Here is a 25,797-nt window from a genome sequence, read left to right on the forward strand (position 1 = left end):
ATCCTTTAACTTGCTAAATATCAGTGTCCAGGTCAAATATTTATTACCCATCTGATTTAAAAAATATATGTATTTTCCACCATTCGGTTGATTTGCATATTAGGCTTTTGTTATATAGGATAGCCTGGTCAGTGTGGCTCAGTGATTGAGTGTTGACCTATGAGGTTCGATTCCTGGTCAGGGTACATGTTTGGGTTGCGGGCTTGATCCTTAGTGTGGGGCGTGCAGGAGGCAGCCAATCAATGATTCTCTCTAATCATTGATGTTTCTCTCTCTCCCTCCCTTTCCCTTCCTCTCTGAAATCAATAAAAATATATTTTTAAAAATGATGAACTGCACAATGACTATAAATGTTCTGATTCTGTGTTAATTTCATCTTTCTCATCATGAGTCTAAAAGCCTCCATTTGGTACCTATGGCAGCTTCCAAAACTGTCTCTGTATAGATGTAGATGTAACCAATGCTGACTCCATCTTTGTATGCCCCTTTCTTTTGAATTTCCACGTTCTGAACCTGACCTCGATAGTCTCAGCCAGGACCAAAGCCTTATGGTTAATGATTAGTTGTGTCCTATAAGCTTATACAATATAACCATAGAGATTCCTGTCAGTAAAAGGCCAGAATAAATATCAAAGTAGGTGCTGGTGTCAATTGGAAGCAGTTTACCATGATAAGACCAGGAGGTATGCTCCCTTAGTCTTGTGGCTCAATAGTAGTTCAGCTATACTATAAACATATATTTACTGTAACAACTGCCCAGCAGCGGTGATTACCTGCACAGACTGTGGGCCACCCTTCATGCTGACCCACTCTTCCTATAACTTACTCTACAAGTCCTGTTATAATCGATAGACTTGCCTGCCTCGTTTTCTGGTCTCAAGATACCTTCTCGGTCCGGTGGTCATTGTACCTCCGTCCCTTCGGACAGTCTCCAGCTGGGAACTGAGTGTCGGAAGTCCTAAGAAGAGATATCAAGTGCTCAGTTACTGGGGTTTAGCTTAGCTTCTGACTCCAATCCTTAAAGCTTTACAAAGATGCTGGACATGCAAAGTCCAACTCAAGACAAGCTGAATACTGTCAGCAAGAGGCTCTTGCCTCAGGAGCAAATGAGTTCACTATTTGAGTAATCTGTCACCATCCCTCCCCAGATGAATACAAGCCAAGGTGGGGCCTATTTAAGTAGGACTGTAGAGATTTAGATTACAGAAACATTAGGTCCACTGTAGGTCAGAGTATGCAAGAGTTAGTTTTCAAATTTTCATCAACTTTCTAATCATGACCAAACATATTTCAGAAAAATGCTTGACTTTCTACATAAATGAAAATCAGAATTTTGAATGAAGACTAATTCAGAATAGTTATTTTTTCTGGAACATTTAATGGCTTCAAGTCCAAACAATATCAAGTAGAAATACTGTCCATGTTTTATGATAATGGTTAAATTCCAAGGTTAACTGTAAACAGTCACTTGAATTTCAAAGTCAGATACCCTTTATATGCTCATGGGAAAGTCTGGTCTCTATTTTCAACTCTCCTTAAGTTCTTATTGTAGATTGCTACCTGGATCCTGGTATCTGTTCTTCCCTTCCTCCATAGTAATAGAATCCTGATTTTGAGCCAGGTACATGGCTGCCTGACTGACTATTCCCCCAACCTCCCTTGCAACTAGGGGTGACCTATCATGGGGTTGAATTTTGACCTGTGAGTCTTAAAAGGAGTTATTATGGGGTACCCTTCTGGAACCTTCCATAAACACTACTGGCACGTTTCCTATGTTTCTTTCGTTGTCCCTTCTTTACTCCATCCTGTCGCTTGGAAAGTGGATGCAGTAGCTAGAGTGTTGGTTGGTCATCTTGACCATGAAGACCGAGAGAAGTCTGGGTTCCTAAAGGCTTTGTGAAACAGATTCATCCCATGACCCTGGGTTGCCTATTTTTGGACTTTTATGTGAGAGGAATTTCCATGTTGTGTAAGCCAGTTATTTATTTTTTTAAATATATGTTTATTGACTTCAGAGAGGAAGAGAGAGGGAGAGATAGAAACATCAAAGATGAGAGAGAATCACCGATTGGCTGCCTCCTGCACAGCACCTACTGGGGATCAAGCCTGCAACCTGGGCATGTGCCCCGATGGGGAATCGAACTATGACCTCCTGGTTCATAGGTCGCCGCTCAACCACTGAGCCATATTGGCTGGGCTAAGCCAGTTATTTTTGGCTTTTGTTAGATATAGCTGAATTTAATCCAAATGACTGAAACCAAGAAACACTCTCAAATGAGCCCTAGGAAGAAGTTCCAGGTGAAGAAACCATTCCAATCTATACTGCAGACAAAGACGCAGTCAGCTGCCTTTCTGGAATCAAGTTACTAAGAGGAAAACCAATCAACAACCAAAAAAGAGAAACCTTAATGAAGACCCTAAGTGGAGGGCCAGTCTTGGAACACATTTTAGTTCTGAATGGTTTGGTGGGAAAACAGTTTGATGGACAAGTTAACTCTTTTCGGACAAGTTAACTCTTTTCGGACAAGTTAATCCACGTAAAGTGCTTGTCCCCGTGTTTGGCACCTGGCGAGGTGCTCTCTCAGACTTTCGGAGCCACGTGACCACTCAGTCTGCTTCCAGTGTCCTTCCCCGAGGCGGGCGCAGTGGGCCTGCTGATGTCCCCTGCCTACCTTACAGAAGGCTCATCCCCACACTTACTAGTATCAACAGGAAAAAAACCTAGAAAAGGGAGACTCCTTAGTTCCAGGTTACACAAATCCACGGGAGAAAAACCAGCAGCGGAGGAGGAAATCCACTCTTTATTTACAATTCTTTCACTTTACCCACAATTTCCCATACAAACATAAAAACTAAAAAAATAAAACCACCACTTGGGAACATAAGTGTCTTTCTTCAGTCCAGCTGAGGCTGGGCCCCGGGCCCGCTCTGCGGAGGAGACTGAGGCACACGGCGGGGAGGGCGCAGGGTTAGGAAGGATGCCTGAGAAACAGCTCCAGATGAGAGAGAAGACGCCTGTGGGTGGCTCTGCTGGCAGACACCAGGGTGTCACCCAGTGGGACACGGCTTGGCTTCTCAAGAAGATGACAGCTGCGTGCCACCATCCCCCACTTCTCCACTACCAAACGCCAAACATCGAACGGGGTCACACATCTCGTGAGCTGGATGGGATGTGATCACAATGGTGGGGACACCCAATGCCTCCCTCTGAGAAGAGCCCCAAACCCCAGGGACACACGGAAACCCCTTTCCTTGGCACTGACAGTCAGTCACAGCTTCTGTCCTGAATACAATGCTGACTTACAAATGTGAAAACAAAAGCCCTCCCCCATTCCGGGGGGGAAAGGCAGGGGCTACAAACATGCAGAAGGGCTTCTGCCTCTGTGGTCCTCTCTCTGGAGGGCTAGGGGTGAAGAGGGGGGAGCTCTGACTGAAGGCAGGAAGGAGCAGGGCAGAGGCTCCACCGGGCCGGGGAGGGGAGTCAGAGGGAGGAAAAACAACTGAGACACTGAGGCTCAGCATGGCTGCCTCTGGTTTCACAGCAGCTCTATCTGCTCAGCACAGCCCACCCTAGCAGACCCCACTCACTTCCCTCCCGCCCAGGAGGGCATCCAGAAACCAACCTGCTGGCAACGTCACCTGCGCTGGTGACCCGGATTGCTTTCACAAGTTGATGCGCATTATAAATATAAAATCATATCTGCTACAAAGAGGACATATATTTGTACATCTTTACCCATATACATAATAACACAATTTACACATAATATCTTGGAGTGGGTCATCATGGAAAAGGCTTTGGAGAGGTAAGGAGACCGTTCTCCCTCCCCTGCCCTGTCCTTCTCAAGGGACGCTTGCACACTTGGTCGCTGGGCCTTTCCCAGCTGGTGTGATGGGCTAGTCTGGACAAAGAAATTCAGACAGGCAACTAAATGTTGGGTGGGCATTTCCACGCATGAACACAAGCACACGCTCACATACTAGTGAGAAAAGGAAAAATAAAACCCCTAGCCCTTGGGTACAGGCTCTTCCCAGTTATAAGCATCCGTGTCTCCTCCATCTGAGAACAATGGTCTTGAAAAGCTGCCCCTCATGGCTCAGACCAGGGCAGCAGGCAAAGGGCTAGGAACCATGGACAGGGGAGAAGGGCTAGGAGTATTCTGAAAACATAAGGCGTTTCTGACCTGTGATCAAATCAAACTATGTCACAAAAAGCAACAATATCAGTTGGGGCTGGGAGGCAAGAGACAGCCAGTCCATGGATGGGCAATGTAAGTTAAGACCCTGAGCCTTCCCCTTCGTTTCTCCAGTTTCTTTTAAAGGGGCAGACAACCCTGTACCTCTTTTTCAGTCCTCTCCCAGAGCTGGCCCATGCATGTGGCATGGAATACTGACAGCGGTCCAGGAGACCCATCCAGAGACATGGAGTGGTGGATAGGCACGCCAAAAAGTTAAGACCTGGGCGGCGGATGTGAGCTTTTTACAGCAGGAGTGGTTCCTGGTCCAGTCCACGGCTCGCACAGTGGCCACAGTGATCAGATTGCCATCAGAGATGGGGCAGTCTGGGTCCCCATGGGGAGAGAGCACCTATCGCCGGTAGTGATTGGGGGCGTCGGCGAACATGTACTTGAGCCTGTACGCCTCGGCGAGCAGCAGCCCGATCTCTTCGTTGCCCCAGTGTATCGTAGGTAGGTTTTGTAGCAGCATGAGGAGACCCTGAAATGCAAGAAAGGACTTTGCTCATCCCGGGACCACAGAGCAATGGACCCGTAGGTCCTGGACGGGTCGCTTTCTCTGTCCCACATCCTGACAGGCAGGGCCTCCCTCCTCCCAAGCAGCACACGGCCCTCTGTCCCCAGGAAGCACTGAAAAGCCTCTGCTGATTTCCCAATCCACTAACACCTGTCTCTTTAAAAATATTATAAATAGAGAATGACAACAGTAAATATGGATATTTAAAAAAGAAAAATAATCACTCATCATCCAAACATCTCCCTAATTTTGAAGTATTCCTTTTCAGTCTTTTCACATGCATATTTCTTTAAATAGTTGTAATCATAATTAGGATTTCATGTGATTTCAGATAAATTTTTACCTATAATTATCATGTTTTTCCATGCAGCCTTCAAAAATGATTACATTCAATATTAGTATTGTCGTGCGGCTATACTAATTTATGCAACCATTTCCCTTTTGTTAGTAACTTAATTTGCTTCCTTTAAAAGAAAAACAAAAACATTTACTAGTACTGGCGACTGCTACATATCCTTCTGCATGGACACTTTTCTCGCAATACAATGTTACTTGCAATCACCCTATTCCTCGCCCTGTTCTCCAAGACCATCCTCAACCTCCTGCTTAATTCTCACTGTTCCCATGTACAGGCCTCCTCCAGCCGGGTCCATTCAGCCACGCCTGCTTGTGCTCCCTGGTTTAACTTATGTTGTTCCGTTCACTTGGAACACCTCTTCTTTTAAAACTCTACCCATCTAAACTCTATTAGTTTTCAAAGCACAGGTCCCTCAAACAGCTCCATGGAGACTGCTATTAAAGAGAACATTGGAATAAAAACGAATGTGAGATTTTAGGTTCTCTCAGTATTTAGTTACCTACGCAATTGCTGCTGCTTCAAGTTCTTTCTCTGTCTCTCTTTCTGAACTGGATATTCTTGTTATTTTTCTGATTATACAAGTAATTGTAGCAAGACACAAACCCCAGAGCCATAAACTTACTGAGATTTAATTACATATGATTATAAAAACCTTAATGTGTCAAGGCACCAAAAATAAAAATAAAGTATAAGAAACTAACTATAAGGAAATATGCATAACACCTGTAAGAGATGAAAGGTTAATACCCATAATCAAAGAGTGCCTACATATCAGTAAGAAAAAAGGGAAACAACCAAATAGACAAATGGCTGGGCGCAGCGACCAGGCAACGCAGAGAATGCTGATGGCCCACCCACAGGCTGTGGTGCCTTAGCAATGTTTTGTAGTGTAAAGGTCTTGCCTGTCTTTATGAGGTTTCTTTTTTCAGCAACAGAAACTTAGCTGGCTTTATCATACTGTTCACGCATCACTGAAATGTATGGCCAATATGACTAAGTTCTGACTAATTCTGGGATCTGCCCTAAACTTTCCTTCTTTCTCCCCTTCCTAGAAAATGGATATAAATGCAGGAGTGGAAGCAGTCATCTCAGACCCTAAGGTTTTAGAGCCACGTGCTGAAGATGGTAGAGCAACACATCCAGAAGAGTCAAAGAAAAGTAAACAACTATCTTGTTTTAAGCCACTGTTATTCTATGGTTTTGGTTACAGGACAGTTTAAATCATCTTAACAAATACAGGCCGTGTATAACAAAATCAGAAACACCCATGGTGTTTGATCCAGGACTCTATGTCTGGGTCCCTCTCCTCGGGAAATATTCACACTCCTGTATAAAGGTAGTCACTGCATCACGCTCCCAATAGCGGGAATGACACCAGAGAAGTGTTCTCCTTATGGGAATAGTTAGATAGACCATGGCTATCCATATCATGAAATACAGGCAGCACCTGTAACAAATGAAGTAGGACTCCATGCACTAAGGTGAAAAATAGCTAAGACATTTTTAGGAGGAAAAAAGAGGAAGTTGCAGGAAAATACATATAATATAGAATCACTTAGGTAAATGGGAAAACATAATATATTTATAATTTATATATGTATATGAGTGTATAAAAACTTTAAAAAACCTATATTGGTGTATAAAAACTGTAGAGGGCTAGGCAGTTGCTTTTGGGGAAGTGAGACTTTCACTTTATCATTATAGTTGTCTATCTGTCAAGCCCTTTGTTTTCAATTTTTACAATAAAGTCTTAATACACATTTTGTGGAAGTTTCGTTTAGTAAAAAGAAAAAAGCAGACAATAAAATACCCATAACTTCATAATCAAAAGGAAGCTATTTTGCAATGTTTTGGCATATTTCCTTCCAGTCCTTTTTCTGCACATTTTACACAGTTGAAATAGTTCCTCTATGCAATGTTGAATCTATTTAGCGTTTATCATAAGCATTTCCTCTAATATTAAGAACTCCTTGTAGACATTCTCAATGGCCAAACAATTTTCCATGATGCAGATGTACCATCATTTATTCTACATCTTCCTGTTTTGAGCACTTGATTATTTCTGGTTTTTCACTATAATGAAATTATAATGAACAGCCTTATGCATAAAGCCATATTTTAGACTATTTTCTTGGGCTAAAAGTCCTAGGAATGAAATTACTATGTCAGAGGGCATGAATATTTTAAAAGTACTTAACACTCATCCAGAAAATGCATTCCAGAAAAACGCTCATTTCCCAGATCTCCACCAGCACTGAATACTATCATTAAAAAAACTTTTTTAATTGTAACTCCGTCCCTGAGATCTCCAAGCATGAGAATAAAACTTGAAGACTTAAGTCAAAATGGTGGTAAATCCACAGGAAGAACAAGAGAAAGCAATCAGTCTATCTGCTTCTCTATCTGCCCATACTCTCCCATCAACTTATTTTTTAAAATATTTTTAAAATTAATTTCAGAGAGGAAGGGAGAGGGGAGAGAGAAATAGAAACATCAATGATGAGAGAGAATCATTGATCTGCTGCCTCCTGCACGCCTGCCACTGGGGATCGAGCCCACAACCCAGGCATATGCCCTTGACCAGAATTGAACCTGGAACCCTTTAGTCTGCAGGCTAATGCTCTATCCACTGAGCCAAACCAGCTAGGGCCAAACTTCTTTTTTTAAAATGTTGTCCTTGGAATATAATACCCTCCCCCATGAACTCCCTGACTCCCCTTTGACCCCTCTTCTGCTTCCTATGCCTTACCGCAAAGGCCCCACCCAAACTCCTCAGGGAGTCAACTTTTATTCTACTATAAGACTCTCTATTACAGAGGTCTTAACCCTTTCTGTACCTCAGACTCTGGCTACTTGGTGAAGCCTATCTTTAGCTGTATGGTAAAGCCATTTTCAGAATAATGGTTTTAAATACATAAAATGAAATACACAGAATCACATAGAAGACCAGTTAAATTGAAATATAGTTATCAAAATGTGTTTTGTTTTTTTTTACTAAAAAACGTTTTTATTTCAGAGAGGAAGGAAGAGGCAGAGAGAAATAGAAAGACTAATAATGAGAGGGAATCATCGATCGGCAGCCTCCTGCACACCACCTGCCTCACCCCCTAAGGGATCAAGCCTGAAACCTGGGCTTGTGCCTGACTAGGAATTGAACCCTGACCTCCTGATTCATAGGTTGATGCCCAACCATTGAGCCACACTGGCCGGGCTTATCAAATATTTTTAAAACAAATTTGTGATATTATAATGTATATACTTCATTAATATATTCTATAAGAAGATCTAATGGCAGGTTAACTACTATAATTTCAAACTAGTAATAAACAATGTTCTAATCAGTGACAAAGACAGGTACTACTAATATCACTGTGCTTCGTTGCCCACACTTATTGCAGGAAACACTAACTTCGAATTAGGGGTCACTGAAAAGAAAACTAATTATGTTCCATTCACATCCAGGGATCTCCTGACTTCTAAATGTGGACCCTATGTTAAGGTCCTTGTTCTTCTTGCCCTTCTCTTGATCCACACCACAGCTAACAAGAACTCTTATACTTCCTTCCAGAGTCTAGTTTAACACTCAGGTTAATACTAAAATTAATTTTTTAAAATATTTTTTCATTGATTTCAGAGAGAGGAAGGGAGAAGAGAGAGAGAGAGAAACATCAATGATGAGAGAGAATCATTTTGATCGGCTGCCTCCTGCATAACCCCTACTGGGGATCAAGTCCACAACCTGGGCATGTGTCCTTGACTGGAATCGAACCTGGAACCCTTCAGTCCTCAGGCCGAAGCTCTATCCATTGAAACAAACCAGCTAGGACATTAATATTAATTTTTAACTTAATTAATTCATTGGAAAAGTTTTTTATTGATTTTTGTTGGCACAGAATCTCATTCCCACTTTCAATCAACTCGCTGGGTGAGGCCATGTCGCTATTCTATTTCATTTTTATTTTTTAATAAATTTTTATTGATTTCAGAGAGAAAGGGAGAGGGAGAGAGAGATAGAAACATCAGTGATGAGAGAATCATTGATCAGCTGCCTCCTGCACGCCTCCCACTGAGGATTGAGCCTGCAACCCAGGCATATGCCCTTGACCAGAATTGAACCTGGAACCCTTCAGTCTGCAGACCGATGCTCTATCCACTGAGCCAAACCGGCTAGGACGCTATCCTATTTCTTGAGGACATACCTCACTGACTCCGAACCAGCCCTGAACTGAAGAAACGATATTTGCTTAGCCTCATCAGAACATAAGCACCAAGAGGCCTGGAGACTCAATGAGACCCTTAGGGCTTCAAGTGATCATCGCACTTGCCATCCAACCAGTGTAAGAGCTTAAGCGAATGCAGGAATTCTTAGAAACACATGGGTCCAAGCCTCATTCCTGGAGTTTTGGATTCTCAATACTTAGGATGGGACCTGGCAATGCACACTTTTCACAAACGTCTCCAATGATTCCAACAGGCAACCAGGTCTGGGGTTCCACTAGAGCAGCGGTTCTCAACCTGTGGGTCGCGACCCCTTGGGCGGTCCAATGACCCTTTCACAGGGGTCGCCTAAGACCATCCTGCATATCAGATATTTACATTACAATTCATAACAGTAGCAACATTATAGTTATGAAGTAGCAATGAAAATAATTTTATGGTTGGGTCACAACATGAGGAACTGTATTTAAAGGGCCAGAAGTTGAGAACCACTGCACTAGAGGTACTAAACAGCTCTTGATGGAATAAAAGCACACTTGAGATCCCAAGGAAGGAAACCCTAGATATCACAGAGAGTGACCTTTCATTAAATACATGAAGATAAATCCATAAAACAAAATACCCTGCAGCCACATTATTCATGTTTTCAAAATTTTTGCACAAGCATGTACTCATGTAATGTGTAAAAAATACAAATTTGGGGAAATGATGTTTATCCATACTTTCTGACATTCTAGAACGCCACTATATTTTGTAAAGTGGTAAATAGAGGTTACAGAACAAAGTATACAAAATGACTTAACAGTTATGTACATACAATATGTATTTACTCATATAGATTTGCATAATGAAATGTCTGGAAGGAAATATATCACCTTTGTGTGGTAAGATTTCAGGTACCTAATTTTTTTCTTTTTACATACTGGTATTTTTAATTTTTTATAGTGGTTACATACACATACAATTGATAAACAAAAGCAGCCGATAAAGGGATGATCTTTCTAGAAAAGACTATTCTTTGCTGGGATAAGAGCTACCAGTAATTTCCAATTCTTCTAACCGTGCTAGAAACCTTCCAGAAACCTGGAAATAATTCTACCCCTTATTCCTCCCTCCAGAGTCGTTTAACACTCCTCACCTCCCCCAAGGGCAGTGAGGCTTAGGTGTGAGGAACCATTCTGCCACCTGGTGGCCATGCCTAGGAATGCACCCCCATCGTAGTGCTGTAACAGTGGGAAGGTGTTAATCACAAATCAGGTGCTTTTAGCTAGAGGTAGAGAAGAGGCACTGCCTGGGCTGGGAACCACTGAAGATTTGTTACAAAGCCAGCTCATGGGAGCACTAAGTATGACATGCTTAGATGAAACACTGCGCTTGTGAGAAGACAGCTTGTGGGGCAAGCAGCAGAGACGGTTCCAAATTAATGGAAAGGGGCAACGGCTTTCACAGAAAAAAAACTGAAAATGGTTGAAAAGTAGAAAAGGGTATGGCTCAGGTACCTGCTGAAAACCCACAGATCACAAAGGAAAAGAAATACAGCAGAGGAGTAATTAGAGCTGTATCTTGGCTGTGATGGGGAGCGGGGATGACAATTAGGTAAGGAAGGGCCAAGGGAGAAGAAGGGATAGTAGGTAATAAGCAAAGAGACTTTGGTAAGGAAAAGGCACAGGGAAAACCCATTAGAGAATGCTCAATAGATGGAAGAATTGCAGATGAAGAGGGAGAAATCTAGGATAATAATTGTTATAATGGTAGCACGTACTACATGCCGGGCATTTACCACATACCAGGCAGAGCCTGGATGCTTCACCTGTACTCTGTATTAACTTATTTCATCATCACATACATTCTGAGATACGTATTAGTCCATTTTACAGATGAGGAAATTGAGGCACAGAGGTTAAGGAACTTGCCCAGGGTCAGAGTAGTGGTGGGCTGGGATCTGAACGCAGGTAATCTGTGAATGAGAACTGGTGCTCATAACCACTATTCTACATATTGCTTGCTTTGGAGTGAGAGGGAACTGGGGCATAATGTAGGAGGAACAAAAAGAAAATAAGTCATAGCAGAGGCTGCTTGAAAGAAATCTGTAGTTGATTAATTTTACTCAGTGTTAAGAGCCAAGCACCACCAAAGATAGGATGTATAATAATTGACAGCAAAAGACCTTAAGGCCACATAAAATATATACTGTTAAATAAGATTCTGTGGTAAGAATCACTTAACAATACTGGAACATACTTTGCAAATGTAAATGTATTCAGGCATGTAAATATACTTTCTTAGTCAAATAAGTAGTTTAAAACAAATCCTTCCTGTTTTGAAAACCAGTGAGGTAGCAAAACAATTCCCCTGGTTTCAATTTTCAAAAACGTGTCCTTTATGTAAACTTTGTGAGAGCCAAACTCATTCACTGGTTTCCCCAGCATCAGAGTACCTGGTAGTGCATCCGGCAAGTTTCCCCTCAGAGAACGCCATGGAGCCCCCTCAGGGCTTCCTCTGTTTCCGTCCTTTCTCACACTAGCCTCAGGGCTCTCTCTGAACCTTCTGGGCTGGATTCAAATGGGCAATTTACTGGATATCTGTTTGGGCAACATTCCACGATCCCAAAGAGAAGTTCCTGCAGAAGTAATGGGTGGATGCCATCTGGTTCGAGAGATTTATTTACATTTAGTTGTTATTTAGGCCTGAAACATCCCTTGGGCTTAGCACTGTTTCATCTAATAACTCTGACCAGTGTCCTCCAAAAGACATTTTCAGAGTGGGAATCTCTCCAAGGCTTTCCATAAGATGAAAGCAAAGGATCTGAGGCCAGCGGCTACTTTGGTTTACAGTCATCAGCTGGGCCAAGGTGACTTCCTTGCCAGTTCCCGTTTTACAGAGTTGAGGAATTTTGATGATTGGTCCTTGGAGTCCCCTTGAGATCAGTCCTGAGACACCTGCCCTGCCATCTCTGTGGGGGATCCTGCTCTTCTGGGCTCTCACAGATACTGTCCCGAGATGGCTTTTTAGACTGCAGGGTGAATAGTGGATGCAGTGTTACAGCCAAATCATTTCCGGGCTACCTGGAGGTTACTCTATTCTGTACAAATCTTTAAAAATATATAGATTAGGGATTTATTACAAAATACAAAGTGTTAGTTTCTCATCGTCACTGATTCAAGAAAACAGGGTGATGAGTCCTGGGTGCTGGGGACTAAAAGCCAGCTCTGGAGCTGACCAATAGGCACTAACTTACAACCTCCAACAAGCGGCCATTCTCGAGTGCAGCTCCACCCGCCCCTTCTCCACTGCATGCTCAGAGGAATGGGTCCCAGGGTAATGTGCATCTTGAAACACCGGGGAAGAGATCCAAAAGTCTGCCCTCGATGGGCCGTGATGACCTTGATGACCTGTAGGACGGGCCAATAACGGTGGCCATGCTGCAGTGAGGATGGTGGGCATGAAGGCTTTGGCCACTGTGATCCTGGCTTGCTCGCTGAACGTGGACTTGCTCTACTACGTTCAGTCCTCCCAGTGTCAGTGGGGCCGTCATCAATGGAGCGAGTCAAACAGAAGATCTCGCGCATGTGCCAATGCTGCCGGGGACCTGCTTGTTCTCTTCCCCACGGTCAGAGCCACTCTCCCTGCACCCTCGGGCACCTCCTCTCCAGCCCTATTTGTTCACCCAGGATTAGCAGAGCCTGTTTACTCAAGTAAGTTAAAAAGCACTCAGACTTGGGTGCTAAACTCTGTCTCGCCTCACTGCTCCCAGACTCAGGAGAACACTGCAGGGAGCAGTGATAATGACAGTAAGCTGTTTGCAGGGCTATATGCGCAGCACACTGTTCTACCCACGTCATGTGCATTACTTTGTATAATCCTCATAATAGCCCTAGGAGATGGGTACTCTTATCTTTTATAGGTGAGAAAACTGAGGTATCGAACGCCAATTTACTTCTTAAGGTTGCATACCTAGAAAAGCAGCAGAGCTAGGATTTGACCCAAGTAGACCAGCTCCAGAGAAGGTGGCTTAGTGCTGTTCTATTCCACATAGTCCCCACCTTCTGGAGGAGGGCGGCTGCTTCCCGATGCCCTGCACTGGCCCCCCTCCCAGCCGGGTCCCTCCCTGCTCTCTAAGAGTGACAAAGGGCTGGTCTGCTGAAACCGCCACAACTCCAACTTTTACCTCCCCAGCGACTTCATCTGGTTTCTTTCGAGTCACTGCAGCTGTAGCCCTAAAACTTCCCTCCCAGGCTGGGCCCGCTGGCTCTCTGGGATGCCTGTATTCATCGACAGAGCTTCCTGGGCAGTGATTTCACTACTGGCAGCCTATTCTCTGCAGAGGTCACGGGCCAGGGTCTCACTATTTGACACAATGCTCGTGTGCTCTGCGCCATGCTTGTCTCCTGAAGGACACCTCCTGTCTATCCTAGCACAGTCAGACCCACTTTTTTCTTTTATTATTCACAGAATTATAGAATTGTGGGGCTGGGAGGAACTGTGCAGATTATCCAGTTCCATCGCCTGTTCTATTTGGTCTAAAAGAAAGAGGTGGGACTCCTCTCCGAGTAGAACTGTGTGTTAACACAGCAGCAGACAAAAGCTCCATTGTTATTCTGAGGGTTGTTGCAGAAAGACCTCAAATCCATCAGATAATCGAATAGGCTACCCAGGAAAGAACATCTCTGCATCTAACACAGTTTCAAAGTCATAGACTATTATCCTGTGCTCTGTCGATACTGTGAATCACTAACAGCCGTTCCAGGAATCCCCTCCACCCCCCGGGCTAATCTGGGAAGCGCTTTTATCACATGTGACAAGGCCCTCTGAGCCTGGCTCATGATAACTCAATTAGATCCCCTGCTCCCGATACCCTGCTCCACTTCAACCACATTATCAAAATTGAGAGCTCACCCAGCACATGGCCACTGCAGCCCCTGGTGCTCATTCATCCCGGACGTCACATATGCTGCCTGCTGGCAGGAGCTGTGGCTCTTTATCAGCTGCCTGCAGCCTTGGCACCACGGCTGGCATCTACTCACAGACGCTGCTCTTTCCTTTTTCTTCCAAAGTCCTTTTGGGCAAGTCAGGTCCTGTCTTTCCATCTACCTGCTGGGCAGGTTTCTGCTCTTAGCCACCTAATACCAATTAGAGTGGGCCTGCTCGGGGAGCACATGGCGACGCTCTGCTCTTGAGAACTCAACACCTTGGTTAGTAATTAGACCTTAGAAAAGCACTCAGCCCTCTCTGGCTTTCTTCCCTGCTTTTGGAAGAAATAGATGCCCATTTGGAAAAAAATCACCTTCTGTTCAGAGATGTACAAAGCAGAACAATAAAAGCCCACTGCTGTCCCCAGAGATAACGACCATGAGAACCTCCAGGCCTTTCTCTCCGCAGACCTCAGAGCCTGGCAATCTCTCATCAGTTCCCAAGCCTCTCAATGTATCCTATGCCCAAGCCTCTCGGAGCAGCTGCCAGCATCCCACCACCTCACATCTGCCCTCACCCTCACCCAAGGCTTCCAGGTCGCTGCCCTCACTGGTCATCGCTCTCCCTCCTTGCTCCGCCCACCCCTTCTCCCTGGCCTCTTGGTGTAGGAGAGTGTGCGAAAGACCTGGTCCTCATCTCTCCTCTGTCCACACTCACTTCCTTAGGGCTCGCAACCACCATCCTGGCTTTCAGGCCTTCTAGCCGAAGGCTGCTAAACATACATAGTACAGACTCGTGGACTGATCTGTCTATCCTACATCTCCATCTGGATGTCTAACGGTAGTTAAAATTCAACATGCCCAAAACTGGACTCCAGATCTTCCTCCGTACACCTGCTCCCTGCCGCCTTCTCATAAACTGTGCAGTCAAACTGACTCACCCTTTCTGTTATGCTTTACACCTGATTCATCAGGAATCCCTGTTGGCTCTACTTGTGAAATATATCCAAGTTCTGGCCACTTGTCACACTTTCACTGCCACCATCCAGGTCCACACCATCCTCATGTCTCACCTGGAGGACCACCATGGCCTCCTGGGTGGTCTCCTGCCCTCACCCTCGCCCATGCCCACAGTCGCATAGAAGCCAGATCAATCCCTTGAGTGATCATGTCCCTTGTCTGCTCAAACACTCTTACGGCTCCCCTTCCGCTCAGAGAAAAAGCCATAGTCCTACAGTGTCTACAGAGTCCTCTGTGATCTGATCCCTTGTAAGTACCCTGGCCTCACCTATGCCGACTCTTCCCCTGGATCACTGTGCTCCAGTCCCTCCCCCAGTTCCTTCAACTGCAGGCATGCACTGCTTGAAGGCCTTTGCACTGGCTGTTCCCTCTGCCTGGATGCTCCTCCCCAGATGACCATATGGCTGGCTCCCTCCCCTTCCCAAGCCTTTGCTCAAATGTGACCTATCCTGACAACTTCACTTGAAATGGCAACCTACCCCTTCCCTGCTACCTAATAACCACTTTATCCTGCTCTACATTAGAGATTTTGTCATTTCACTTAACATTCTTTCTGATTTACTATGCTTGTGTTTGTTGTCTCTCCCAGCTAGTATGTAAGCTCCCTGAGAACAGAGATGTCTGTCTGTTTTACTTTCCAGCGTATCCTATGCCTTCAGCAGTGCCTAGCACATGGCAGGCCGTGAACAAATGCCTGACGGGGCCTGAATGACGTCTCCTAGGCCTGCCCAGCAGGTCTGCAGCTGCCTTTCTGGCACTAAGACCCTTTCATACTGAAGGGCGCTGGGCCCCTGTGACTGCTGCCAACTGGGAGAGGCATCCTCTTCCCAGCCAGGCACCTGCTGGGGCACCTTCTGCTTGTCCAGCCCCACTGACGGCCCAGCCCCAGCCCAGGCCGAGCGCCTGGCCACTCACCTGGAAGTCCTCCTCATCCAAGATCTCTTTCCTCCACTTGATCAAGAAAGCTGCACACACGTACAGGTGGAAGTGGGAGAACCCCTCTGGCTCAGACTGGGGAGGCAGAGAACAGAGTTAGGTCGCCAAGCCCTGAGCAGGAGCGGCTAATCCTCTCGGGCCCAGCCTGCCAGGTGGGAATGCGGCGCAGCACCCCTCTCGTGGCTGGGCAAACGGGCCTGAAGAGACTGAGCAGAGGGCCTGCCTGTGGGGCTCAGGCAGACACGAAGCGGAAAGGAGTAGGGACTCCTGCGCAGCTACACTGCACCCCAGGCCGGAGAGGGCGCCCCGGGACAGTCTGGCGTGGAGGGAGGGCATCGCTTCATACCTGGTACGTGTCCCACAGGCGGATGGTGCAGCGAAGGGGAAGCTCCCGCATAAGCAGGTTGTTCATCCAACGAAAGGCAAACTGTAGGTATTCCACCTCGTACCGCCTGAAGTGATTATGTACCTGCTCTGAAACAGGAAGTGTCATCGCCCCGGGGCACAGCCTGGGGGGTCAGATCCTGGAAAAGTCCAGGAGCCTAGAAGGCAATTTCCATTTCTTTCCATCCCTCCCCCGGGAAGCCAGGCAGAGGGGCCACGCTGGCGTCCGACTGTGCTTTGTGTTTGGTTCCACCGTCTCACGCACAGCACCACTGGCACAGCCCACAGTGATAGTCCAGGCGCCTTCTTCCCTCCCACGGCTGCTTGAGCCACAGGAGACACACGGCTCACTTGGCTGCTTGACCTTATCACTCAGCAGAGGAGGCAGAATGGAAAGGAGCGGGGTCACCTTGGCCCCTCCCGCCAGCGAGGATTTCCTCCTCAGCCTCCCTGACAGATGGCAGCAGCAGGGACTTGGCCCTGCCAGTGAGAGAGGCCCGCTGACTCCCCTGGAGTTAAGTGATTCACCAGGAAGTGCTTCGGCACACTGCACAGAAGCCAGCGCCCCCCTCCCGCCCCTTGGCATCTGTGTGGTGTTCTGGAACAACCCCACAACAATCCTGATCCCTGTTTTCCACGACAGCCCTTCAAATAGTACTTAATCGAATTTTGTTATATCACTATCCTCCTCAGTTTCCTAACCTATAAAATGGGGATGCTCACCCACACCTCAGAAAGTTTGGGAAACTTTCTAAGATAAAATGAGAAAATAGCCCTGGACGGTTTGGCTCAGTGGATAGAGCGTCGGCCTGCGGACTCAAGGGTCCCAGGTTCGATTCCGGTCAAGGGCATGTACCTTGGTTGCGAGCACATCCCCAGTGGGGAGTGTGCAGGAGGTGGCTGATCGATGTTTCTCTCTCATCGATGTTTCTAACTCTCTATCCCTCTCCCTTCCTCTCTGTAAAAAAATCAATAAAATATATATATATAAAAAAATGAGAAAATAAAAGTGATTACAGTAGCACCTGGCATGTGATACTTAATACAACTTCTGAAGGAATAACTATTAACAATGGTTACTTCTGGTGGGTAGAATTTAAGGAAGGGGGAAGGTTTTTACTTTTCATTTTGTGTTTTCCTGAATTATTTAAATTTTTGTAATATTACTTCTATAATTGAAAGAATAAAGATATATGCACTTAAACACCCACTATCCCAATATACTATGCTTTTATTTATCATGTATGTGTGAGGAGAAAAAAAACAGGCCAGGGCAGACAGTGGCAGAAACCACGTCCTCTGTCAGCCGGCTCAGTGCCCTACCCTTGCGACACGCGCCCTGCACCAGAATCCAGGTGAGGGATGCAAGAGACCCTCATGCGGGCCCCACCATGGGGCTAACAGCTGGGTCTGGGCACTAAGAGGAAAAGCATCCACACATGACGTAGAGGAAACTACTGTAAACAAGCATGTGAGTGGGGAAGATAGGAATGCTGTCATACAAAGAAGCTGAGGCCTGGCTAGTGTGGCTCAGTGGTTGAGCATCAACCCATGCACCAAGAGCTCACTGGTTGAATTCCTGGTCAGGGCACATGCCCAGGTTTCAGGCTTGATCCCCAGTAGGGGGAGTGCAGGAGGCAGCCAATCGAAGATTTTTCTCTCTCTCCCTCTCTCTTCCACTCGCTCTTAAAAAAAATAAAAATAAAAATAGCCCTAGCCAGTTTGGCTCAGTGGATAGAGCATCGACCTGTGGACTAAAGGGTCCCAGGTTCGATTCTGGTCAAGGGCACATGCCCAGGTTGTGGGCTCAATCCCCAGTAGGGAATATGCAGGAGGCAGCTGATCAGTGATTCTCTCTCATCATTGATGTTTCTCTCTCTCTCCCTCTCCCTTCCTCTCTGAGATCAATAAAGATATATAAAAAAATAATAAACAAATAAATAAAAAATCAATAACATTTATTAAAAAAAAAAAAAAAAAAAGAAGGTGGAGTGGAACAAATCGGGAACCTGGGAAGAAGAGCGAAAGATACAGTTTCTTTCTGCCCTTGGACGCCCGGGGATTTTATTTGTTTATTATGTGGGGGGAAGGGCAATGCTTAGCTGAAGCAGCAAACCACCGCTGGGAAAACCAGGAAGCGCGCTCTATTAGCTGGTGTGTAACTAACTGGTGGCGCCCTAAAGAGCTCTGCACCTTGACTGGTGCCGCCTCTGTGAGGCTCTAGGTGCTTCTGAACCCTAACTCTGACCTCTCCCCGGCCGCAGTTTCTTCATCAGTCAGAGCAGGGCTCCCCGAATTGCCTTTTAGCCCTCACATTCCATGACTCCCAGCCAGAGTCAAGGACATTCTGCTTCAGGAAGAGCCACCCAAACAGGTCACGGGCTGTGGGAGGGCCTGCTGGGGGGCAGCCAGGCCTGAGGGCCCATCACCACGTGGAGGGCAGGTCAGCCGACAGAGCTGCTGCTGAAAGCGAGGGAGAGCCCGGTGGTTCCAGAGCAGAGGAGGGAGGCGACCAGACGCTTACGAAGATGCAGCTGTGTGACAGAAGGTGTGTAAGAGGAGAGGTTTGGAGGGGGCATGGCTGGCCCAGAGCTAGGACAATGGAGAAGAAAGGGTGACTTGAGGAGAGATGCGGAGGGAGAACTGAGAGAACTTGGTGACAGAGAACGAAGGAGAAAAAGAATCTGAGGAAACTGCAGTTCCCACCCCGCCTAGCTGCTGAGAGGCGGGAGGATGCTGGGCGCCAGCAGCACAGAGCGCACGGGAAAGGTTTACTTTGGGAAGGGGCTGAGGAGGGAACTCGCGCATAATGCGCTGTGTCAGCCGCGGGCTGTGCTGTTGGAGAGGGCTCCTCTGGACCTACCATCAATCCGGCTGACCAGCTCTTCCAGCGCCTTGACCTTCTTCTGGATCCCTGGTTGTGCGAAGGTGTAGTTATCCTGCCAATGACACAGAGCCCGGATAAGCAGGACTCACAGCTGTGCTACCACCTTGAGTTCACAGACACACACGTAAAGGCACAAGCAGTGTTTCCAAAGCCGGTGTGGTGTTTGGGAGGACAGAGGGGTCTACAGAGCAGCAGTCTGGGGAGCCTAACAGAGCCCTGCTCTGTGGAGGCGAACCATGGCCCAGGAGGCAGGAGCGGGCTCTGACGACAAAGCCAGGGCAACAGAGAGACTTCCTGAGACTCCAGGGGACACCAGATGACTGCCTTTTGAACGCTGTAAAGCTAATGAAAGAGGCAGAGATGGGTGGACCAAAAAGAGGAGGCGCCGTGCTGAGTGGGGGGCTGATGCGGAAGAGCAGTAAGGAACCCACAGGCCCGCCGGACCCCCCACCTGGATGCCGTCCAGCAGCTTGCTCATGCACCAGAAGCTGTCGGCTTCAATGCTGCGCAGCACGTCCTGAGACAGATTGGTCACGTCGAAGTTCTCCACATCCTCTTCTGTAAAACAAAAGGTGGAGAGAGTCCAGAGGTCTTCTCTGAAAAATGGAGAGAGAAAGATAGAGTCTAGTATCTGCAACAGGACCTGGGGCCAGGGCGAGCCAGGAGAACCTGATGCCAAGGGACGGGCCTGCCCTCCTCCCCGGTCGGGTGGGCGAGGCCCCGGAGAGTTCCCGAGGACCTCATTACAGCCCTCAACAGGACTTCTCACACCAAGTCCACTGGGTCCAAGTATCTTTCTCTTCCCCTGCACTTGTTCATTCAGTTTTAGAAAAAGATACTTCAGGCCTCATGTTCAATGAGCTATGGACCCAGCCCCTGGACATGATCTAGAAAAATTACTTGATTTCAGAAATTGGTGAGCTGTCTGGTTCACTCATATGTAGTGAGAGCAGCTGGGATCAGACAGCCCCATAGTTCATTTTTATTTTTAGTTTTTTTATAAAATAAATTTTAAAAATATATATTTTTATTGATTTCCGAGAGAAAGGGGGAGAGAAAGAGACATAGAAACATCAATGATGAGGGATAATCATTGATTGGCTGCCTCCTGCATACCTCCACTGGGGATGGATCCCACAACCTGGGCATGTGCCCTGACCGGGAATCAAACCATGACCTCCTGGTTCATAGGTTGATGCTCAATCACTGAGCCATGCTGGCTGGGCTTTAGTTTTTGGTTTTGTTTGGTTGTTTGTTTTTAAATATCTTTTCATTGATTTTTAGAGAGAAAGGAAGGGAAAGAGGCCCTTGAGATCTCCGCCAAAGATGGCTGCCCTCTTCAGACCCACAAGCCCTGTCTGGAAGTAGGACGTTCACTGCAGCCCTGGCACTGCAGAGACACAGACATCTGACAGAATGTATCGGGATCCAGCCCTTCCACCTATGAGAATTACTACCAGACCTACAACTGAACCTCCTGGAGACAACACGTAACAGCTCTCAGATTCTGCTCCTGTGTAAACAGCATTTAAAAAATACATATGCTTTCATTGATTTCAGAGAGAAAGGGAGAGGGAGAGCGAGATAGAAACATCAATGATGAGAGAGAATCATCGTTCAGCTGCCTCCTGCATGCCTCTTACTGGGGATGGAGCCTGCAACCCAGGCATGTGCTCTGACAGGGAATAGAACTGTGACCTCCTGGTCCATGGGTCAACTCTCAACCACGGAGCCACACCAGTTGGGCTATACACAGCATTTTTAAATGGACATTAAAGACTATAGAAACCCTTTGGGGAGGGGAAGTGTTTTATCAGAAAAGCTATGACCCTGGAAACAACATAGAAGTCCAACTTGAAGTGCAGACACATGTAACTATATGTTAATGCATACAAAATGCTAACAACAGGGCGTGGCACACAGTAGGCATGATATAGTTTTAGATGTAGCTTAATAGGAATTTGTAATAACTTGGGAAAGCATGTCACTGTGTTGGGGAAAAAAAGTAAGGTACAGAACTATGTATGGAATACTCTCAACTACTTACTGTACATACAATATTTGCATGTGCTGACACAGCACAGTGGAAATGCAAAATACATCACAAGGTTTACAGGATATATTCCCCAGGTGGGAAGGATAAAAGATTTTTAGTTTCATTTAGTTGTATTAGACTTTTCAAAATTTCTATAATAAGCATAATTTTTATAGTCAGGAAAGAAAATATATATATACATACTATTTTAGAAAAAAATACCTAACAATTGACTACACCTACCTTTTATCATAAAAAAATAAGGAATAAAGATAGTTTTCTAAAACAACATAAAGCTTGCAGAAGACTTCAGATGATACATAAAGGTCCATTTGAGAAATCACATTGAGAAAAAAAACCCTTCCAAGAAAGATCATCTTTCTTTTCCCCTAACTTAAGCCTTACTATACTTTTGGGGGTAGCCATCTATACACTATTAATTTAGTTAAATGGTCCTGGGCTCTGAGACCCAGCTCAGAATCTCCTGCCCTCTGCTCTGTGTTTCATCCCTAAGGCCTGGCGTGTGGCTGCAGGCAGTCTACTTCACTGTCCCACGTGTGCCTCCCCACTTTACGTGTCCGTTCCCCAGGGACAGGTATCCAGGTGCCTCCAACTCCCACTCCCACAAACACGCCCCGGGAAACTGTTCCCTGCCACCAGATGAGATCTGCCAGACCTCTGTCCAGGACCAGGCTCACAGCAGCGCAGAAGAGAGCACCACTTTCTTTTTAGCGGGCGCAGTGCCCACGCTAACCATCCCAGACCTCCCTCTGTATGAGAGCGTTGTCAGACAAAGTGAAAGCCACAAGGAGGGCTCAGGGCAAAACCCTGCCACTGCTCACACCTGTGCCCACAGGAAGATTGGTGCTGCCTGGGCATGTGAAGGTCTTTCCTGCCGCGGGCCTTCTACACTTGCAGAGCGCTGAGCCGGAAATGTCACACGTAGCAGTGACCAGGTAGAAAGGCCTGGGCCCTGAGAACGATGGGGACCTAACACCATATCAGCCCCGGCGACCTGTGGCTTTTTGTCAGACAGACTAGCACGTTGATTAAGAGCAGGGACTCTGGGGCCAGACTGTGCGGCTCAAAGCCCGACTCCCGCACTCACTGTCTATGTGGCTCTGGGCAAACGACTTTACCTGCTGAGCCTTAGCTCCTCATCTGTTAAGGTGGTCTTTCCTACCAGTGTCATAGGATATTATCAGGATTAAGTAAGTTAATATATAAAAATGCTAACAGTGCCTAGCATAAATAAGCATTATGTTAATGTCAGCTTGTATTATTGTTATTAAATGAGGAATAAATAAATTCCTATCTGGTTTCAGCCTCAGTTTTTTTAAATTAAATTTATTGGGGTGATACTGGCTAATAAAATTATATAGGTTTCAAGTGTATAATTCTGATACATTATCTGTATATTACTCAGTGTGTCCACCGCCTGAAGTCAAATCTTCCATCACCATATATTTAACCCTCTTCCCTGGCCCCGTCCCCTTCCTTCTGGTAGCCACCATACTGCTGTCTGTGTCTATGAGTTTTTGTTTATTCATTTGTTGCTTTCAGAGCCTCAGTTATTTTGGATTCCTGTTGGTCACATCCAAACTTAACCTAATTCCAAAATGTACCTTAAAAATAAGTCAATTTTCAAAGTTTCCATTTCCACCATTTGGTCTTAAGGAGAAGTTCTAACAACATGGGGTCTTACGTTGGCAAGATGCCACACTTGGTAACTGTGCCAATTCCAAACGTTTAGCTGTCTGTCCAGGGAGCAAAGGGACCAACAGACAGACGCTGAGCCTTCTTAGGGGGTGTCGATTCGGGGCTGCTGTTTCCCCATGTTCCGCCCTTGTGGCAGGCCTTCCCTTTAGCCCTTTGCTTTCGCAGGCAGTGGGACAGTTCACCAGCACTTCCGAGAGCAGGAAGAGTTTCGTTCTAGTGTGCTGCCTGCTGGGAGGATAAAATTCACACATTCAGTCAAAAACTGTGAGCTGAGCGCACCAGCAAAAAGCAGCAGAGGCAGGGAGGCCCAGCTCTCTGAAGGGCCTCATTCAGCATAAACAGTCTGTTCAGAAGGATCATTAAGCGTCCCACTTGAGGAAATTCAGCATCTAATTGAGCTGGAATGGGAAACCATGCCAGCAACGCAGTCTCGAATGAGGACGGTGTCTTCGGTTGTTAGAGACACACGGCAGTCAGGGCTCAAACTGGTGGGAATGAGATTTTAAGGAATATTTTATGGCTATTTTAAGAGGCAAAGCATCCAAATAGAGGAAACCGAAAGCTCCTTATAAAAATCAAATTGCCTACTGTGGGCTCGCGAAGAACATGCCCATTTATTAGCTGATAAAGTGTACTTGAGTTCTGGCTCCTGTCAAATGTTTATTTTTCTGAGAACTCCAAGTCTTGGCCTAAAATTAGCCTCACATACGCCTCAAGAGCTCCTCAATAGCTTTGGGGGAAAAGCTGGTTTTGCTTAAACTGGTAAGAGGAACCTTTGCACTCACTGCTCTAGGCATTGCCCAGGAACCATCGGTGACTGGGCAACCCCCATGCCCACACTGTGGCTGCCGGGTCAGAAGATGCAGCCTGACGCAGGCCGGGTTCCAGCAGCCGACTGCAGACGGGGTCTCTTCCCCAGCCTCTGGCCTACCTGAGTCCTGTCTTTGTTTTTTCTAAGCTAAACTCATTAGAATATCTCACATCTTTTCTGATCACAAAAGTAAACTGATTGAGAAAAGGAAAATGTAAATCTTTTTGGCCATCCATCTAAAGAATCTCATAAAACAGAAACATTTTTCATCCAAAAAAGTGTTAAGAAAAGTGTCAAGGAATTCATGCAGTTGCCTGTACGCAATAATTTTGAAGTGGTTCAACTGCCGTAACAATGCAGGGCTGGGCGTTATCTGTTCAGTACTTTCAGGCAGGTGTGTGATGGCAGCGACCACGACAAGGTGCCATCACTAGCCTCAGTATGGAGAGGGCGAGGCCCTCAGCTAATGATGGGAACGTCAAGCCACCGCAGAGGAAGGAGAGTGAGCAGAGCTGGTCTCTCCCAGGGAGGGGGTCAGAGGAAAGACTTCTGAGGTTCCTACAGAGCAGAGACTAGAGCAGTGGTGGCGAACCTATGACACGCGTGTCAGAGGTGACACACAAACTCATTTTTTTGGTCGATTTTTCTTTGTTAAATGGCATTTAAATATATAAAATAAATATCAAAAATATAAATCTTTGTTTTACTATGGTTGCAAATATCAAAAAATGTCTATATGTGACACGGCACCAGAATTAAGTTAGGGTTTTTCAAAATGCTGACACGCCGAGCTCAAAAGGTTCGCCATCACTGGACTAGAGGGAGGCGGCTCTGTTTCACGAAAATCATGTGCCAAACTGTGTGAGAGATGTGCTATTGTAAAGACACAGAGAAGCAGCTGACCCTGGATCCCCTCCTGATTCTGTGCCTGTCAAGCAGGTTAGTGACTAAAAGCTGGACATGAACTCAGACTAACATACGGGCTCTGGGTATACACTACCAGTGTCATGACACCCTGAGTGAAATTAATTAAAAAAACAAAATACCACCAAATTTTCTCTATTTCTGTATTACTTTTACTCTTATTTAGCAAACGTGAGTGGCTGCTGGCTAACTGGGCCTCTTGGTGCTGACTGTAGGATCCAGTCCTACAACAGATATTTAGGTTGTTTACAATTTTTGTCCATATGAAATTATATGAGCCCAAACTCTGCGAGTATTCAGATCATGGGGGCAAGGAGAGCAGGTCCAGCACACACCTAACCTTCGAGGACCTGCCCAAAGATCACCCAATGGGCGGCGTGTCACTGTGGTCCCCGAGGCCAAGGTCAGCTGCTCAGAGGCTCGTCATTAGGCTCCGCCATCTTGAATGTGCTGGCTACCTCAATTTCTCCTCTGTCAGCTTTTCACTTATTCTTGGGGGTGGATGAGAGTGAACGCGCAAGTGAGGAAGCACGCACACGTCCCTCGTGCCACGCGCCAGGGAGAGCAGGCGAGTTCTCAGCCCAGAGACGACAAGCCACAACTGACCTCGGAGTCTTCCCGCCTCCCTGATAGTAAATTCAGCACTGGGCATCCACTGCTCTCAAGGGCCAGCTGAAAGCAGCTCGTGCCGCACTCTGACTGGTTGTCTCCAGACACACGTCCACGGCTGGGAAGAGCCTCAAACAGCCCTCAACTGCCTGTCACATGGGAAGCTGCCTCAGCTGTGAAGACGGGGCCAGCAGGCATCTTGAGGAAAGGGTTAGAGTCCCAAATAGGGTGAGC

The 25,797-nt window shown here is 46.3% G+C and overlaps 1 protein-coding gene across 3 annotated transcripts in view; it reads right to left on the reverse strand.

Moving 5' to 3' along the window:
- Positions 1 to 810: 810 nt before the first annotated feature.
- TBC1D22B (TBC1 domain family member 22B) overlaps positions 811 to 25,797 on the reverse strand; it is an 82,692-nt gene continuing 57,705 nt past the window's right edge. The window contains exons 9-13 of one of the 3 annotated variants that reach the window (XM_059701821.1): positions 19,917 to 20,023; positions 19,442 to 19,517; positions 16,541 to 16,668; positions 16,174 to 16,269; positions 811 to 958 (exon numbers count right to left, since the gene is read on the reverse strand). In XM_059701821.1, the coding sequence (XP_059557804.1) occupies positions 902 to 958; positions 16,174 to 16,269; positions 16,541 to 16,668; positions 19,442 to 19,517; positions 19,917 to 20,023 (464 nt within the window). In that variant the 3' untranslated portion in view covers positions 811 to 901. Of the gene's footprint in view, positions 959 to 2,782; positions 4,717 to 16,173; positions 16,270 to 16,540; positions 16,669 to 19,441; positions 19,518 to 19,916; positions 20,062 to 25,797 lie in introns of those variants that run through there. The other 2 variants (XM_059701820.1, XM_059701819.1) reach the window with 2 other exon arrangements.

This window comes from Myotis daubentonii, chromosome 6 (genome assembly GCF_963259705.1).
Source record: "Myotis daubentonii chromosome 6, mMyoDau2.1, whole genome shotgun sequence".
Classification (NCBI taxonomy): Eukaryota; Metazoa; Chordata; class Mammalia; order Chiroptera; family Vespertilionidae; genus Myotis; species Myotis daubentonii.